Source organism: Callithrix jacchus, chromosome 2, assembly GCF_049354715.1.
Source record: "Callithrix jacchus isolate 240 chromosome 2, calJac240_pri, whole genome shotgun sequence".
Lineage (NCBI taxonomy): Eukaryota > Metazoa > Chordata > Mammalia > Primates > Cebidae > Callithrix > Callithrix jacchus.
The window spans coordinates 162,439,100-162,458,548 of record NC_133503.1 but is presented as its reverse complement, the minus strand read 5'-3'; the positions used below and the strand labels follow the sequence as shown (position 1 = coordinate 162,458,548).

Here is a 19,449-nt window from a genome sequence, read left to right as displayed (position 1 = left end):
GAGCAAGTTTAATGCAATCATGGATAGATGGGAGGCAAATGGTGGCTTCCTGTGTGGCCCAAGTGGAAGATATCCGGACTGGACAATCTCAGAGTGCCTTGTCCAGGAGGTCTTGCTGGCTTCCAGTCAGACATGATAGATAATACAGGTGAAAGAGATGGATGTTTTGATTTAGTTTTGACTGAATAGTTTAATGACTAACACTAAGACTGCAAAAATAAATGATGATATTAACACAATAAATTATGAAATTGGCCAGAGGTGTACCCAAAAGATTGGTAAGGAAAAGCCAAGTGACTGCTAAAAGGTGTGTTATTTCTTTTTCTGTCAGATTATCTGATCCCTCTATCACCCAAGCTCATGAGTTTTACTTCTTCTGGGATTTAATAGAATATAAATAATGCGTAAGAGCAAAATGTGATTCTTTAAACAGCCTTTCACAGTACTAGAGACCAGTAGAATTTTGATTCTAAAATAACAGTACGGTTTAAGATTGTGTAAATCAAGATTCCCTAATGAAGTATCGTTTATCTCAGGCAGCACTTTAGGAGTGTTGAAAGGAGCTAGTAACATGCTGTACACTGTTTGCAGGGAGAGGCATGTCTGCATGACAGGCTATTCAGCAGAGATGAGTAATGCCTGGGTAATGAGGTTCCCCATTGGGAAAACCCCTCTTCTCTGTGTGTACATATAGCCAATTAAGCACTGCCCCCTCTCTACAACACAAGCCTCCACTCATTATTCAAGCCTCGAAAGACCTATTCCTGCTACTTCATGAAGGAAATGTTGAAGCCAGCTTCCTGGGGTTACCAGTAGAGTTCCCCCAATAAGCACTTGCCATCTGGGGCTGCTGCTTCCTCTCAAGATTCATTATCCAGAAATCCAGAGTCCACTTCCAGGAATTCTTTGCATTTTTGGTCCCAAGGAATTCCCATTCTTGCTTTTAAAGACTATACATTTACTAATGTAGATAACATTTGCCTCTTGTTTGTCTAGATTTGACATAGCACTGGAGGGTGCAGGCTCATTTCTCTGGATTTGGCACTGGATGGAAACTCTTTGGAAACCAAGTTTTTTTCCAGTATCTTACAAAGAATGTACATTATTTTTATCTTTCTTTACTAAAAAAAAAAAGAAAGAAAAAAGGCCCATTGGGGTGGCTCATGACTGTAGACATGTGATGCCTCCAAAATCAGGTAAGTGAAAGTTAAAACAAACATGTATATTTTGCCTAAGAAACTACAAAGATCGGCCGGGTGCAGTGACTTACGCCTGTAATCCAAGCACTTTGGAGGCCAAGGCGGGCGGATCACCTGAGGTCAGGAGTTCAAGACCAGCCTGACCAACATGGTGAAACCCCGTCTTTAAAAAAAAAAGAAAGAAAGAAAAAGAAAGAAAAAAGAAACTACAAAGATCAGCTGGGCACAATGACTCACGCCTGTAGTGCCGCCCCATTGGAGGTGGGCGGATCACGAGGTCAGGAGTTTGAGACCAGTCTGACCAACATGGTGAAACCCCATCTCTATTAAAAATACAAAAATTAGCTGGGCATGGTGGCACGTGCCTGTAATCCCAGCTACTGAAGAGGCTGAGGCAGGAGAATCACTCAAATCAGGGAGTCAGAGGTTGTCGTGAGCTTAGATCATGCCACTGCACTACAGTCTGGCAACAGAGTGAGACTCTGTCTCAAAACAAAACTACAAAAAAAATTTAATTATACCCAATATTACCAAAGATATGTGGCAAAATACACTCTATTTTTAACATGTATTTATAAATTTTGCCTCAGCAACTAAAAAGATTATTTAAATTATACCCAATGTTACTGAAGGTGTGAGGCAAAATACACTCTAGTTTTGACAAGTATGTTTAAGAATTATGTACTATATTCTCAAGAACAATATAGGAGTATCAATTAAACTTATTGAGGCCGGGCACGGTGGCTCACGCCTGTAATCCCAGCACTTTGGGAGACCAAGGAGGGCAGATCAACTGAGGTCGGGAGTTCGAGACCAGCCTGGTCAGCATGGTGAAACCCCGTCTCTACTAAAAATAGAAAAAATTGGCCAGGCATGGTGGCATGTGCCTGTAGTCCCAACTACTCAGGAGACTGAGGCCAGAGAATTGCTTGAACCCAGCAGACAGAGATTATAGTAAGCTGAGATCTCGCCACTGCACTCCAGCCTGGGTGACAGAGCTAGACTCCATCTCCAAAAAAAAAACCTTATCATACACAATCATAATCAGAGGGTTTCTTTGTGGACTGGATTCCTTACAGGTATTCCCACATGGAAAGAATGGTGACAGACAAAAAACAAAGAATTGCTAACAATAAGAAAACAATAATCACAATACATAGCCTGATCATAGTTCAGGCCAGGATCTGCTTACAGATAAGTATAGATGCAAAATTTATACTATTTAAGGAAAATACAAAACATCACGTTTCATAACTCTAGGAACTTCCAAGTTGCTAATAAGGAAACTTATTATTATGGGTCTGTATTTGATACTTCCAGTTTCAAATAATTACAGATTTGAAACTACTTCCCCTTCCACATGACAAAGTATTGCTCTCCAAATCTGGGGGGTGGGAGGAAGTAAAGATGTTTTTTAAAAAATTCCTGGCACCCTCTAAACTTTCTTATTTCTTGCCTTTCTCAGATACCTTTATTAGAAATAAAGTCCAATCAGAAATGAACCCATAGTATTTGAAGAACCATTAACGATCCTGCTAGATGTCATTTTCATAAATTTCTCATGTGAGTGAATATGCTTTAGCCAAAGACCACCAGAAACTGAATTTGCAGTTCAATAAACTGATTTATTATTCTTCACAAAGAATTTAACATGGAGAACCATGAGCTATCTCAAAATGAGGGTGTTAGAGAAGACATTTCAGTGGATTCAGGCGTGTTTTGGGGTATAAAAAAATCACTGAAAAAAATTATATAAAGTAATTATAATTACTATTTAATGAACATTTACATAGAGACATGACCATTCTCATTACCATCCATGAAGCTCTGTGGCTAAGTACAATCTCAATTGGAGGAAAAATCTAACATCTAAATTTGAGGTTTTTTATAAGTCTGAGGCCTGGGTCAACTGGACCTCCTGAGGATGTCACCTCATCCATGGGCCCTAAGGCTACACATCTTGTTAGATTTAAGCTTAGTCCTCTAAGTGGGGTCTTGGAACAAGGAGCCTGGCTCTTGGAATATCTCCATTAATGTTTGCTCAGAGTTTTAAATACAATTTTTTTCAAAAATAGGGATTAGAGAATAGCAGTTGGGTTCAAATGAGAGAAAAGAGATCTGAAATGTGAACAGGGGTTTACAAAATGCTGCTCCATTTATTTTTTAGATATCAGACTCTGCAATCCCATTCCTATATTTATGCCTGCATTGCAATTTTTATCAAGTACTTCTATAATCCAAATTACAAATATTTATAATACTCAGTTGAATTCAATACTGTGAACTTAAGAACCATATCTCTTCAATAACCCCTTAACAGCCACCTGATTATGGCTCAAATCCAATAATTCTAACTCATTCTGAAAGCAGGTATCTCTCAGATCCACTCTGAGTATACTCAAGTCCTTAGGTTCACTCTTAAAAAGGCAAAAGTTCTAGCTGCACTAGAAACATCTAAGCCTCTCCAGATTCTTCAGCGATTCTCCTGCCTCAGCATCCCGAATAGCTGGGAATTACAGGCGCCCGCCACCATGCCAGTGAACTTTTGTGTTTTAGTAGAGAATGGGGTTTCACCGTGTTAGCCTGGTCTTGAACTCCTGACCTCAAGCGATCCACCCGCCTCGTCCTCCCTAACTGCTAGGATTACAGGCATGAGCTACTGGGCCAGGCGCTTGTGTCTTTGTTAAACTCTGAAAGTCAGGAAATTCCGGCAAACGCTATTTCTGGTTACCAAGCTCGGTTTGACAATATCAAGTCCTGCCGAACACGACTTCTTGTGGACCAAATCGGAATACACCAGCTACTGCCATTTTTAAGTCGTTGTTAAAAAGGTTTAACCGTAACTGCTTTTTGTTGTTTGTTTTGTTTTCCGCAGGAAATTTAGTCTTAGGTGTAACATGTGCTGGTTTAGATGTGCCAGAGATACCCTAATCGTAGGATTTGCATCTTTTAGCAAGGTTTGTAATTTCTTCTTTGTAGGGTTAGTTCTCTGTAATTTTTGCCTTTTTTTTTTTTTCTTTTGACAAAGTCTCCCTCTGTCGCCCAGGCTGGAGTGTGCAGTGGCGTGATCTCGGCTCACCGCAACCTCCGCCTCCCGGGTTCAAGCAATTCTTCTGCCTCAGCCTCTTGAATAGCTGGAACTACAGGTGCGCGCCACCATGGCCAGCTAATTTTTGTATTTTTATTAGAGACCGGATTTCACCATATTGGCCAGGCTGGATTTTTGCTTATTTTTAAATTCTCTTTTTGTGTCTTTTGCTCTGAGAACAATGTTACTGATGTGTTTGCTTTCCATTTTTACCTGAATTTTAGCCTTTTATTAATTTTATTTTTATTTAGATGTTATGTTTTTTCCTACTAATTTTGAGTATCTCAGCTTCCTGCTCCTTAACTTACATTCTCTCAAGAGCCAAGGGGCCGAGCTCGGTCTTGCTGCTGTCAGGTCCCGGGTTGCGTCTGGCGGCTGTGCTGCTTTTGCGGAGCTGGTGGTTTTGCATCAGCGCTTTTGCCAGTAGAGCCCACTAGCGTTTTCTCAGTTGCTGCACCGTTCTTAGCGCCCAACCGGACGTTTCCCGTTCGCCGGGTCCTTGTGTTCTCTGTGCTGTCACTTTCTTGGTTCTCACACCGCTAGTATCTGTAGGGCTAAGGGCCCCATAGGGTCTTGGGGTGTCCCTTATGCTGTGCTGAGGCGCAGAATCCGAGAAATAAAGAGACAGGGCACAGAAGTATAAGGAAAACGCAGCTGGGCTTGGGGCGGGGTGGGAGGGTGGGGGGGCCGCGGCTGCACAACCTATAAGCGGAGACAGGGAAGGCCCCGAAGGGTCTGAATTTACTGGGTATAGGTTAGGGGGCAGGGTAGTGAGTGAAGCCATCTTTAAGGATAGTGATTAGGGTCATGAGCAATAAAACAAGAGGTCCACCCCTATTAGGTCACCGAGGCAAGGAGGTGGGCCGTGTGCAGCCAGGGGGTGCAGTGTGCAGTTTTATATCTATCTATATGGAAATAACTGGTAAGATATTCTTTAGGCACTCAGAATATATGAACTAATATATGATTATATATAGAGAGGATTATATAAAGGGAAATAACTGAGTAGTAATATAAACGGAGATTTCTTCAAGCCCTAATTCTACAAACCAATATGTGATTATATATAAAGGATTATATAAAAGGAAATAACTGAGTAGTAACACTATAAACTGAGATATTCTTCAGGTCCCAATTGTGCCAGGATTCTGCTTAGCTCTCCTTCCTCGGTACCTATATGGGGGGGTTACCCACATGTATCACCTAGGAACTTCCTGAACCCGGTTTTATGTTGGAGAATGGTGATTGCACCCAGCCGCTGTACTCACTAGCAATTTTGTAGTACCGTTAGCCGGCGCTTTTCCTGTCACAACACATTAAACAGGTTAAAACACATTAAACGGATTAAAACACATTAAAATGCTACAACACATTTTTCTGTCACAACACATTTAAACAAAGTGGATTCATTCCTCCAAACAGGATGTTTAGGCGTCGAGGCACCCCTCCTTTCTAAGAGCCCGCAGTTTCTTTCTAGCAGCACCGTTTATGGCGCCAAAACAAATAGTTGTTTGGCAACACCAGTGCAATCCTCTGGGTGCCAGCGCTTGCTGAGTCCCAGCGCTGCCAGTTTCTCCTTAGGTCTTAGTAGCGCAAAGCCCTAGCGGACAGGTTCCGGTGGCAGCAATGCTCATTTCCTGGAAACAGTTGGTTCTTGGCCCCTGAAGCCTCTTTAATTCCTGAGATCTGTAGCGCTGGTTCTCTGCGAGGGTTGCTTAGTGTCCGTTTCATTTCGGTTTCTTTTCTTGCTATGTTGTCGGAATTACAGTTTGTTTTGGTTCTATGTAATCTGTAAAATTTTATCGTTTTTCATTTGTCTACTAATCTTCGTGAATTGTTTACTACTAAGCTTCATAATAGCTGGCTTGCCTCCGCCCACGGGTTCCGGAGCGCATAATACCCGCGGTGATGGTAGGGCTAAAGGCTCTGCCTCCTTGATTAGCACAAATGCTTGTGTCCTGCTCTAAGGCTTAAGCGATAGGGCAACATTTCTTTGGCTGTGCGAAGCGGGCTTGGGATTCCGAAGAGGTGGCGCCTGAGCCCCATCCTCCACCTGTTCTACGTTCAGAATATTGTCTCTACTAAAAATACAAAAATTAGCTGGGCGTGGTGGCAGACGCCTGTAATCCCAGCTACTCGGGAGACTAAGGCAAGGAGAATCGCTTGAACCCGGGAGGCGGAGGTTGCGGTGAGCCGAGATTGCGCCACTGCACTCCAGCCTGAGTGACATAGGGAGACTGCCTCTCAAAAAATAAAATAAAATAAAATAAATCATCAAATGAAAATTCAAAACTAAGCAAAACATAGAAAACTGACTCTACAAAGAAGAAAATCCAAACACTTCTAAAGAGTGTGGTTTCATAGCTGTGAGATCTCTGTCACACCTATATCAATGTCTGCTTGGTCTCACCGAGACTTCTAAAGGGACTGCAGGCACCTCTACTTGCTATTCCTAGATGATCTTCTTCACCGACATGCCCGGATTTCTTTATTTAAAACTCAGGCATAACTAAAGCAGAATAAATTATTATGAAACCGAAAGTTACTGGCACTAAGAAGTCGCAGGCATGGCTGGGCTGGTACTGGTTTCCATTCAATCTGGACTAAGAAATCGTATTCACTGGCTCACTTAAAATCGAAGCATGCACTTGTTACTCTAAGAAATCCCTAACCCAGGACTCGCTCAGAATAAGATATTTTGATACAGGATTAAGCCTCTGTATTGCAGGCGATATAAACGGATACTTGTTCTGCTTAAATCCGGACTCCCTATACAGAGAAACCACAATCAGGGCTATCTTCTGAGTGTAGAAGGTTAAACATTCCCGAAAAGAGACAAAGTAGGCAAGGTCAACCCAGACCTGCTCTACCAACTGGAATTGCTAATCCAAGTGTGGTACGATTAAGTAATTGGTAGTTCTCTTATAAACCACACTAAATTATTTATTCCAAAGAAAAAGACACAGGAAACACTGCTAGCCCTGAGCTTCAAGAATAAGCAATCTTTTAAATTATTTATTTATTTTGACACAGGGTCTCACTGTGTTGGAGTGCATTGGTGCTATCCAGTCACTGTAGCCTCGACCTCCTGACCTCAAGCAGTTCCCCACCTCAGCCTCCCAAGTAGCTAAATTACCACACCTGGGTAATTTTTGTATTTTCTGTAGAGACAGGTCTCACCCTGTTGCCCAGCCTTGTCCCAAACTCCCAAGCTGAAGCAATCCATTCCTCCACTGTTGAAAGTTCTGGAATTACAGGCATGAGCCACGCTGCCCTGTCTGAATAAGTAATTTAAGAACTGATCGTCTGTGCAGTTATATAAATGGTTGCATGGTCCTTCCATAAGAAATAGCAAAGATGATAAACCCCTCTCAGTCTTATGGCCACGATAAAATTCCTGAGTGTAAAACACAATGAATTGCTATACTAAACAGACACACACACACACACACACACACACACACACACACACACAAAGCTGTTAAGACAAAAAATTTAACAATTAAAATTTTAAAAACATAACCTAAAATATGTGAAATTAAATGAAAACAAGGATAATACATCTAGGAAGCAATAACTAGAAAAATAGTATGACTAAACTTAAAATGAAAAATATAAATTTTAAATTTGCCAAAACTCTAAAAATTCTACGATCATAAAATTTCTCAAAGTTGAAACATAAAAATAAAATATATGATAAAATAAATATAAATGTTTAAAATATAAGGAAACTGCAAGTTATAAGCGACCTGACACAAGGGAGATTCATCAGCAAAAGAGAATTTAAAAATTGACAACCAGCAATGAAGGCACATCTTAATGTATTTTTATTTTCTGTGTGGAGACGTTTGGTAATTGAGAATCTTTTTTAAGGAGGAGAATCCAAAAAGTCTTCTGCTGCTATCTAAGGCTGCTTAGCTCCACAGATCCGTGGGCAACACGCCCAGGATACAGAGAACGCGGCACAACCAACGCGACAAATCCACTCCAGGCAGTCTGAGAAACCCGGGAGGTGGCGCCACCAATGGAAGGCTGAAGGACGGTGGCATTCCAAAAGGCGCCCGCTGTCACAGGCCTCGGTGTCCTCCAATCTGTCCCAGGGCTGGGGAGGACTGCTCAAGGGAAGCGGCTGGAGTGTGAGTCTATCGGGTTCCTCTGCCTGGTCCACCTCTTCTACAAGTGCCTCTCGCTGCCTCTGTGTCCCGGGCCAACCGAACTCACAGGGCTGGGCTCTTGTTGGTTCCAAGACACTCTGGACTCCGGAAAAAAGTCCGTTTCGCGGGTAGATCCAGTGTAGCCGCCAGCAAGGACTGGAAAGCAGTCCCAAATCACTGCTGTCCAGTGAGTACTCTCCCAGTACTGGATACAAAGGAAGAGGCCACGGCCCACAATCTTCTGAACTCACAATAGGCGGAGGCTGGGGCTCTGGCGCCACCTCCGCGGAATCCCAGGCACGCTTCACACGGCCAAGAAAATGTTGTTCCATCTCTTAAGCCTCAGACCAAGAGGAAACAGAGGTTTCCGCTGATCAAGTAGCGAGAGCCTTCTGCACTCCATCAGCCTGGGTATTTATGCTCTCCGGAGCCCATGGGCGGAGGCCAGCCAGATATTAAGAAACTCAATAGTAACAAATGAGCGAAAATTAGTAGACAATTGAAAAACGGTAACATTTTAGAGAGTACATAGAACCAAAACGAACCGTAATTCTGACAGAAAAACATAGCAAGAAAAGAAACCGAAATGAAACGGACACTAAGCAAACCTTGCAGCGAACTAGCGCTCCAGAACGCAGGTATTAAAGACCGCTTCAAGGGCCAAGAACCATCTTTTTCTCGAAAACGAGCATTTCGAGAAACCGTCCGCTAGGGCTCTGAGCTACTAAGGATCTCGCTAGGTAGAAATGAGCATTTCGAGAAACCGTCCGCTAGGGCTCTGAGCGACTCAGGATCTCGCTAAGTAGAAACGAGCATTTCGAGAAACCGTTCGCTAGGGCTCTGAGCCACTCAGGATCTCGCTAAGTAGAAACGAGCATTCGAGAAACCGTCCGCTAGGGCTCTGAGCCACTAAGGATCTCGCTAAGTAGAAACGAGCATTTCGAGAAACCGTCCGCTAGGGCTCTGAGACACTAAGGATCTCGCTAAGTAGAAACGAGCATTTCGAGAAACCGTCCGCTAGGGCTCTGAGACACTAAGGATCTCGCTAAGTAGAAACGAGCATTTCGAGAAACCGTCCGCTAGGGCTCTGAGCCACTCAGGATCTCGTTAAGTAGAAACGAGCATTTCGAGAAACCGTTCGCTAGGGCTCTGAGCTACTAAGGATCTCGCTAAGTAGAAATGAGCATTTCGAGAAACCGTTCGCTAGGGCTCTGAGCCACTAAGGATCTCGCTAGGTAGAAATGAGCATTTCGAGAAACCGTTCGCTAGGGCTCTGAGCTACTAAGGATCTCGCTAAGTAGAAACGAGCATTTCGACAAACCGTTCGCTAGGGCTCTGAGCTACTAAGGATCTCGCTAAGTAGAAACGAGCATTTCGAGAAACCGTCCATTAGGGCTCTGAGCTACTCAGGATCTCGCTAAGTAGAAATGCGCGTTGAACTTAGCAAGCGCAGGCACCTAGTGGATAGCGGGTGTACTGCCAAACAAATATCGATCGGTTTGACGCCACAAATGGTGCTGCTAGAGAGAAACAGCGTGCTCTTAGAAAGGAGCGGTGCTTCCACGCCTAAACATCCTGTTTGGAGAAATGAACGGACTCTGTTTAAACGTGTTGTGACAGCAAAATGTGTTGTGGCATTTTAATGTGTTTTAATCCGTTTTATTAATCGGTTTAATGTGTTTTAACTGGTTTTAATGTGTTGTGACAGAAAAAGCGCCGGCTAACGGTATCACGTTATTACTGGTGCGTAAAGAAGAGGCTCGGTGCAATCATTGTTCTGCACGGCAAAACGGGGTTCAGGAAGTATCTAGGAGACACTAGCGTTTCTAACACCGAGAAAGTGACAGCACAAAGAACGTAAGGACTCCACGCGAAAGGGAAAGGTCAGGTTGGGTGCAACAACTGAGAAAACGTCCAGTGGACTGTACTGGCAAACGTGCTGATGCAAAACAGCCAGCTCCACAAAGGAAGCGGAGCCGCCAGACAGAACCCGGGTCCTCTCACAGCAGCAAGGCTGAGACGGAGCTCGGCTCCCCCGTCCCTGAAAGAACGCAGTCAAGGAGCACGAAGCTGAGACTCTCAAAGTTACTAGGAAAACACACACACACACACACACACAAACACACACACACACATTACAGACTGGGCGCGGTGGCCCACGCCTGTAATCACAGCAGTTCGGGAGGCCAAGGTGGGCGGATCATTTGAGGTTAAGAGTTCGAGACTAGCCTGGCTAACAAGGTGAAACCCTGTGTCCGCTAAAAATACAAAAAAAAAAAAAAAAAAAGGAGGAGGAGGAGGAGGAGGCGGCGGCGGCGGCGGAGGAGGAGGAGGAGGAGGAGGAGAGGGAGGAGAAGGAGGAGAAGAAAAAGAAAACAGAAATTAGCCGGGCGTGCTGGTGGGGGCCTGTAGTCCCAGCTACTTGAGAGGCTGAGGCAGGAGAATCGCTTCAACCCGGGAGGCAGAGGTTGCAGTGAGCCGAGATCGCGCCATTACACTCCAGCCTGGGGAACAAAGGGTGACTCCCTCTCAAAAAAAAAAAAAAAAAAAAAAAACATTCAAATAAAAATAACACTTTAAAATAATAAAAGTCTGAAATGCTAGTAAAAATGAAAGCAAACACATCTGTAACATCGTTCTCAAAGCAAAAGACACAAAACTGATTTTAAAATAAACGAAATTTGCAGGGAACGAACCCTACAAAAAAGAAATTATAAATATTGCTAATGATGCAATCCTATGATTAGGATATCTCTGTCAGCTCTAACCCCTACAGGTTGCAGCTCTCTAAATTTCCTACGACAAACAAACAGAAATAGTCACGGTTAAACGTGGTTGGCTACGACTAAACGTAGCACACTTTGGGAGGCTGAGGCGGGTGGATCACGAGGTCAAGATATCGAGACCATCCTGGTCAACATGCTGAAACCCCGTCTCTACTAAAAATACAAAAAATGGGCTGGGCATGGTGGCGCCTGCCTGTAATCCCAGCTACTCAGGAGACTGAGGCAGGAGAATTGCCTGAACCCAGGAGGCGGAGGTTGCAGTGAGCCAAGATCGTGCCATTGCACTCCAGCCTGGGTAACAAGAGCGAAACTCCATCTCAAAAAAAAAAAAAAAAAATCGTAGCAGCTGGTATATCTCGGTTTGGTACACAAGAGGAAAAAGTCGCGTTCGACAGGACTTGCTATTGTGAAAGGGAGCTTGGTAAAACTGAGAAATCGAGTTTGCCGCCATTTCCTGACTTGAACACAGGCGTGACAGGAAGCCTGTATTGTTCTTGCATTCCACTCAGTGACTTGCAGCGGGAGAGGAGGCGGTTTAGGCGCCAAGAATCTAGCGGATCCGGCTTGTCCCAGGAACAAAGTAAAAAACAGTCTAGTCTCGAACAGCTTCCTACGCAGGAAACAGCCATCCAACCTCCGTGACTGGACTCTTCTGGGCCACCACTTGCTCCCAGGCTCCCCTCCTCGTCCAGAGTCCTCAGGATCCTACAGGAGGGGTCAACAACTGCTTGCCTTCGAAACTTGAAATTCTCGGTTTAAGATTACGAGAGGAGAGTGAAATGCACTGCGTTTTCTGACCGCAGCTTCAGACCTCCCTCGCCGGTCCCAGTACCTCTCTTGCCGGATGGAACTCTGTGGGAACCGCTTGTTGATTCTGATGGTTTACTGTCAGATGTCCTTGATATTGGGGATAGGAGTTGGAAGAGGGCAGTAGAGAAAAACGGACTGCAAGACTCCAGCACAGTAGGTGGGATTGATGGCAGATGTCTGCTGTCTATCCAAGCCCAATGAACATCTCATCTCAAGCTGCCATCCACTTTCCTACACCCTTGATCTGTGAAATGGATCACTGACGTTTTCTCTGTCTTTAGGGAAATGCAAAGGAGGCGAATTTTCAAGCGCTTGAATTCAATCTTACACTTTTCAGTCCAAGTGGGGCTATAAACTCTTTCCTCATAGGGAATAACTGCCAGTGCCTGGAAGAAAAACGCCTTTTTCCCATAAGCTTTCACATTTTTCCAGGAACATTCCCACTCAAACTCATCATCTCCCAGCTGCACCCTGGAGATGCTATGCAACCAAGTCCATCCTTTTCTAGATGAACCTGGGCAAAGGACAGGTCCATGGAGCCTAGAGAAGGGCCTTGACAAGTCAGGAGACCCAATTTAGGGTCGCAATTCTCACCCACTCACAAGGCTTATGCCTTGATCTTCCCCTCCCACCATACAATGTCTTCTGCTAGCCAGTTTCTCCCTGGTACTTGAGGAACCTCCAATTGCCTCCTGGTCTTTAGGATGGAATAACGGGAAAATGGCATAGTTTCCACTTAAAAAGTTACAACGACTTCACCAGAAGGAACAGCTCAGGCAGAGCCTTCTTAAAACAAATGCCTGCCCACTGCTTCGCGGTCCTCATTTCCACCCCAGCAGAGCATTTTATGCAAAAAGCTGTAATCCCAGCATTTTGGAAGGCTGAGGTGGGAGGATCCCTTTAGCCCACAGGTTCAAGACCACCCTAAGCATAAAGTGAAACCCGCCTCTAGCCGAGATGTGGTCAAGCGTGCCTGTAGTCCCAGCTACTCTGGATACTGAAGTGGGAGGATCTCTTCAGCCCAGGAGGTCCAGGCTGCTGTGAAAGGTGACTCAGGACTGCAGCACTCCACTTAGGCCTGAATGACAGAGGGAAACATCTCAAAAAATAAAAATAAAGCCAATATTAAGACCCCTGTAAGAAAGGGTCACCTGAGACATTATTACATATACTATTAACAAAGGAAAATGCTGCAAATTATATAATGTGTCCCAATGATATGAGGCCACACATTGTAAAATATATGCCTATTTCAGAGATACTAAAATAAGAAAAATATTTACCCTAGAATTGATTAAATTCAGGTATCCACTCCTTTATTTTCAACCTGTGGTGCCATTTTAGTTTGTTTGCCTCTTGAAAATTGCATAGAGATTAGAGTTGTTATTTTTTGAATTATTTTAATTTAATTAATTTATTTTTCAGATAGAATCTCGCTCTGTCACCCAGGCTGGAGTGCAGTGGCACAATCTTGGCTCACTGTAACCTCTGCCTCCTGGGTTCAAGCCATTCTTGTGCCTCACCCTCCCGAGTATCTGGGACCACAGGTGCTTGACAGAACACTCAGATAATTTTTGTATTTTTAGAAGAGATGGGGTTTTGCCATGTTAGCCAGACTGATCTCAAACTCCTGGTCTTATGTGATCCACCTACCTCAGTCTCCCAAAGTGCTGGGATTACAGGCATGAGCCACCGTGCAAAACCGAGTTGTGATTTTTTAAACCTATTTATATGATTGTATTTGTTTTCTTGCAATGTAATTCAGTACATTGAAATGGTTGGGTAAATGGGAAAATCATCTTCCCCACTCTTCCAGTATCTGTAAGGTGCAATTTCTCATAAATACTTTCAGCTTCTTGCCTCCCTTTTCAGTGCTCTTCACATATTGTGTTGTTTGTGGCACGAAAATCATTATTTGTGACAGACACTGGGCCAACTGTATTTTGTCCTTTATCTTGTTTCATTCTCAGCCAAAAACTGTGGCGAGCACTTGCTTCTCAGTTCTCTCCATTGTGTAGATGCACAGCCCCACTTAGGGAAGTTGGAGTGTGCACAGCTCTGCCTGTGGCTGAGCAGATAAATGTAATTTTAGCATTCAATGTTAACTTTTGGTGCAAATTTAAAGCTCATCTTCTAATAGTGTGTGTGTGTGTGTGTGTGTGTGTGTGTGTGTGATTTTACTGTGTCCCTTCTCCCTAACACTTCAGTTCAAAATACGAACCTGAATTCTGAGTCGACTGTTCTGAACACACTCCCTCAAAATATGACTGTAGGACACCATAATACGCCACCCCTATATACCAATACACCTCTGGCATATTGATTATTTCAGGCTGGGCATGATGGTTCACACTTGAAATCCTAGTGCTTTGGGAGGCCAGGAGTTCAGACCAGCCTGGGCACATAAGGAGACCCATTTCTACAAAAGTATTTTTAAAAAATTAGCTGGACAGCCAGGTGCGGTGGCTCATGCCACCTAGCACTTTGGGAAGATGAGGTGGGTGGATCACCTGGGGTCAGGAGTTCAAGACCAGACTGACCAACATGGTGAAACCCCATCTCTACTAAAAATACAAAAAAAGTCAGCCTGTAATCCCAACTACTTGGGAGGCTGAGGAAGGAGAATCACTTGAACCCAGGAATAGAGGTTGCAGTGAGCTAAGATTGCACCACTGCAGTCCAGCCTGTGCAATGGAAGTGAGATTCCATCTCAGAAACAAACAAACAAAAAAATTAGCTGGGCATGGTGGCATGTGCCTGTAGACATAGCTATGGGGTAGGCTAAGGCAGGAGGATGGCTTGAGCCCAGAAGTTTGAAGTTACAGTGAACTATGATCATGTTACTTGCATTTCAGCCTGGGTGACGTAGTAAGACCCTCTCTCTAAAACAAAAAAGAGGGCCGGGCACTGGTGGTTCACGCCTGTAACCCCAGCACTTTGGGAGGCCAAAGCCGGCAGATCACTTGAAGCCAGGAGTTTGAGACCAGTCTGGCCAACATGGTAAAACCTGTCTCTACTAAAATACAAAAATTACCCAGGTGTGGTGGCACGTGCCTGTAATCCCAGCCACATGGGAGGCTGAGGCATGAGAATTGCTTAAAACCAGGAGGTACAGGTTGCAGAGCCCAGATTATACCACTACACTCCAGCCTCAGCCTGGGCAACACCACAAGACTCTGTTTAAATAAAAAATAAATAAAAATAAAAATTAGTTGGGCACAATGGCTCATGCCTGTAATCTCAGCACTTTGGGAGGCCCAGGCAGGCAGATCACCCGAAATCAGGAGTTTGAGACCAGTGTGACCAACATGGTGAAACCCTGTCTCTACTAAAATAAAAAATACAAAAAGAAGTAGCCAGGTGTGGTGGCACACACCTGTAATCCCAGCTCCTCAGGAGGCTGAGGCAGGAGAATCGCTTGAATCTGGGAGCCACAGGTTGCAGTGAGTCCAGATGGCACCACTGCACTCCAGTCTCAAAAAAAGAAAAGAAAAAGGATGAAACAATATGATTCATACCACGAAGTGCCAGAAAGTACACCATAGTTGATATACCAGCACTAGTCACACAAATCCTTTTCTCCCATCAGTCAACATTTTAGACAGGAAAAATAAACAGAGAGAGAATTTTTACTGTCTGCTTGACCTACTTGATTGGATTCCACAAAGCAGGGCCTGGAATCTGGCTGGTCAGAAATTCTTCTTCCTGCTGGCTAATCAGCTCCTGGTTTCCCTTAACTGTGGGCTTCCAAAAGAGCCAAACTTTGGCTTCCTGCTCACAGCACCAAATTTGCAGGGGCCAAGGGAAATTTTTCTTAGCACTCTGAAAGTTTGCGTAAAAATCGACTCACAGAGACAGATTAATAGGAGAAAATACATACAAAATGTATGATTGGCCAGCCCCTCAGTGAGGTGCAAGAGCTTATATACCATCTTGAGGCTACAGAAAAAAGTGGATCATGGCAAAACAGATGATAGGAGGGAGAAAACCTGTAAAGGTTCCAGACTCTCTGGTAATCCTTCTTAGATCTGGATAAGAGGTTTGTATGTATCAGTGCAGATTTTCTACAGATGCAAATTTTTCCCACAAACCACAGCATGCAGGGCTACTTCTTTTGCTGGCTCTCTGACGGCCATCTGAAAATATGTCAAAGAAATACATTTTGGGGTTAAACATGTTTATTTCCGGCCGGGCACGGTGGCTCAAGCCTGTAATCCCAGCACTTTGGGAGGCCGAGACGGGTGGATCACGAGGTCGAGAGATCGAGACCATCCTGGTCAACATGGTGAAACCCCGTCTCTACTAAAAATACAAAAAATTAGCTGGGCACGGTGGTGTGTGCCTGTAATCCCAGCTACTTGGGAGGCTGAGGCAGGAGAATTGCCTGAACCCAGGAGGCGGAGGTTGCGGTGAGCCGAGATCGCGCCATTGCACTCCAGCCTGGGTAACAAGAGCAAAACTCCGTCTCAAAAAAAAAACAAAAACATTTTTATTTCCTTCAAGGTGGAATATTAACTGAATGTCTCATAGTTTAAAATAAATAAGGGAATCCACGTTTTCTAATTTATAATATGCTTTGTTTTAATAATGAGAGGGGGTTAAATTTTTAAAAGGTTCTCTGCATCTACTGATATTATCACATGGCTTAATTCCCTTTTAATGTTAATGTGGCAAATAATATTAACTGATTTTGAAGTGCTAAACCAATATTGAGTTCGTGGAATAAATCCCACTAGATCATGATGTATTTTTAAAAATATATATTGTTGGATCAGCATGCCAATACATTATTTATAATTTTTAACACCTGTGATCATGAGAGCTATTAGCTAACCAACAAACTGGGGGATTGACAAGAGTGTTCTATAAAATGGGCATATAAATATTCATACCTGCTTGATACTTAAGGTCTTTTTATTTTTCTGCCCCACTCAGGCAGACTTATTAAATACTGGCATCATGTCTCATTCGGGGCCATTTGAAAGTCAATAGTGGCCTGAATCATTCTAGTTTTGTAGGCACCCCCATAATCTTTTCAATACAGATTGAATTATTGAGGATTCAGACAGCAGAAGAAAAGAGTCAAAGCATATAAATAAGGTAAACAGAGAGGCATATTTTATTGGCCTGGCTTCCCCAGGAAGCATTAACTAAGGTGAAAACTTATGTGACACTTTTTTTATTATTTTTTTTAAGATGGGGTTTCACCATGTTGGTCAGGCTGGTCTTGAACTCCTGACCTCAGGTGATCCACCTGCCTTGGCATCCAAAGTGCTTGGATTACAGGCATGAGCCACCACGCCTGGCCAATGTGACACTTTTAAATTCAGAAGTAGTTTTTTTCAGAAAGTGGGAGTTAAAAGAGAGGGTAAGTGGAACAGAAAGGGGTAAGAGACAATTCAATGCTGTGCTACCTCATTGGCCGTTACTGGGTATCATGCAGGGTCGGAAGCAAATTTACCATGCAGCTAAGGAAGCTTAGCTTTTAGGATTCCTTTGAACAGGTCTGTAATTTTTGTACTCAAATTTTTAGTTCTTTTTCTTAAAGAGAATCCCTTACTACTTGTATGAACATTGGGTTCTATGAACTGAACCTACTCTGAACACAACAGTTTGCTTGATCACATGGAACCATCTTCTAGGAAGCCCTATCTATGACTGCTTCTTAGAATAATTCACTTAGGAGGAAAGAAAGGGGAAGAATATATGCACTGTGGGAGAAATAATCCTGACAACAAAAAGACCCCTCTGTACCTAATAGAAGAGAGAGAGAGAACACTAGTATTGAGTTAGCCTTAACAGATTTACATGCGTGTAAGGTAGCATGACAATAACTATAAAGCTGGATCATATCTCATGTTTTGACCAAAGAATGTGGAAGAATGAGAACTTCCTTTCCTGCTTCAAAAGAAAAGAGGGTTCACCTTGTGACAGTTTCCTCTATACTGATAAACCCTCAGCTCATCCTTGGAGGTGCTGTTTAAAAACATGTTATTTTCCTATGGCCTTGGGTACATTCTGGAGACTGGGCTTAATCCCTAGAGATTATTATATTTCCACTGCTAGAACAAAGGTTCAGAGTTGTTACCATGTAGAATATAATATCACTGTTTTATTTCTTTTGTGGTTTTTAGGAATAGAACACACTCAGACATGAAAAACTGGCCTGGCTTAAAAGAGTTCCTGGCCTTACAGGTGAGTAAGAAATGTCACTTCCTGGCAGGCTCAGGAACATCAGGATATTTGGAGGACTTTGACAAAAGGAGAATTCACCCAGATCTATAGGTATCAAAGGCAAAGCGTAATACTAAGATCCTGGTAGGGTTTCCTAGCCTTGAGAGGCTATTAAAAGTCTAATTTGAGATTCTTTATTATAAGGTCCAAAAGCTAACTTAAAGAGAGCCTATGTGCTAAACCACTGTTCCTGCTGCATTTATGTAAATAATTAGGCCAACTTTAAATACACTAACTTTATTTTGCAAACAAATTACTAATACTTTGATGATGTTTGATAAAAAACGGGGTAAGTATAGAGAAAAAATTTTTCAGAAAAAAATACTACAGTGCACCTGTTATTAGACTCTAGCTCATTGTTTTTGAGGTTTTGTCATCTACCTGAAATCTAGACTGGATCTTGAATTTTTTGTTTCCTGTAATATCTGGCAATGGGCTGGGTGTCAAAGCTCATGCCTGTAATCCCAGCAATTTGGGAGGCCAAGGCAGGAGGATTTCTTGAGCCCAGAAGTTCAAGACCAGCCTGGGCAAAAGGCGAAACATCGTTGCTACAAAAAGTACAAAAATTAGCTGGGCATGGCAGCATGTGCCTGTGATCACAGCTGCTTGGAAGGCAGAGGTGAAAGGATTGCTTGAGCCAAGGAGGTTGATGCTGAAGTAAGCCTTGTTTGTACCACTGCACTCCAGCCTCAATGACAAAGCAAGACTGTTGTTGAGGCTTTGGGGTTCATGGGAGCCCTCAGCTCTCCTGAGAGGATGTTTCTCCAGGTTTTTGGTCTATCACTCTCTCAAGAATGGGAGAGGAGACCAGGGTAAATACCGGACTTGAAAAGTGTTTGCAGGAAGTGATTTATTTAGATAGAGAAAGAGAAAAGAAGAGAGGAAGAGAGAAAGCTTCCACACTGGGTGGAAGGGGACCCCAGAGGGGGAAAATCCAGGAGAGAGAAAGATGGGTTCCACGAAGGGAGTGTTTGTAGAAGGGGATCCAAACATAGAGAGTCCAAAAGGGTGTGGAAGAAGGGGGCTTTTAACCAGGGAGGAACCCCCACCTTCTCCAACCAAGACCCCTGGCCAATGAAAAGAGTTCCGTAGATCTTCCACTGGAGTGATTGACTTTTGATTCTTCCAGACGCGAAAATAAACAGACACACTTAAATCTCCCGGATGGAGAGAGACGG

General features: G+C 43.5%; 1 protein-coding gene across 1 annotated transcript; it reads right to left on the bottom strand.

Annotated features, from left to right (window-relative positions):
- Positions 1–8,018: 8,018 nt before the first annotated feature.
- Positions 8,019–10,777, bottom strand: LOC100395770 (annexin-2 receptor). The gene has a single exon (XM_008992110.5). The coding sequence runs from the start codon at positions 8,771–8,773 to the stop codon at positions 8,192–8,194; it is 582 nt and encodes a 193-aa protein (XP_008990358.4). The 5' UTR covers positions 8,774–10,777; the 3' UTR covers positions 8,019–8,191.
- Positions 10,778–19,449: the final 8,672 nt, after the last annotated feature.

Bases quoted from the DNA above. Each gene is read 5' to 3' on its own strand.
- LOC100395770 (XM_008992110.5), bottom strand. From the start codon at position 8,773: ATGGAACAACATTTTCTTGGCCGTGTGAAGCGTGCCTGGGATTCCGCG.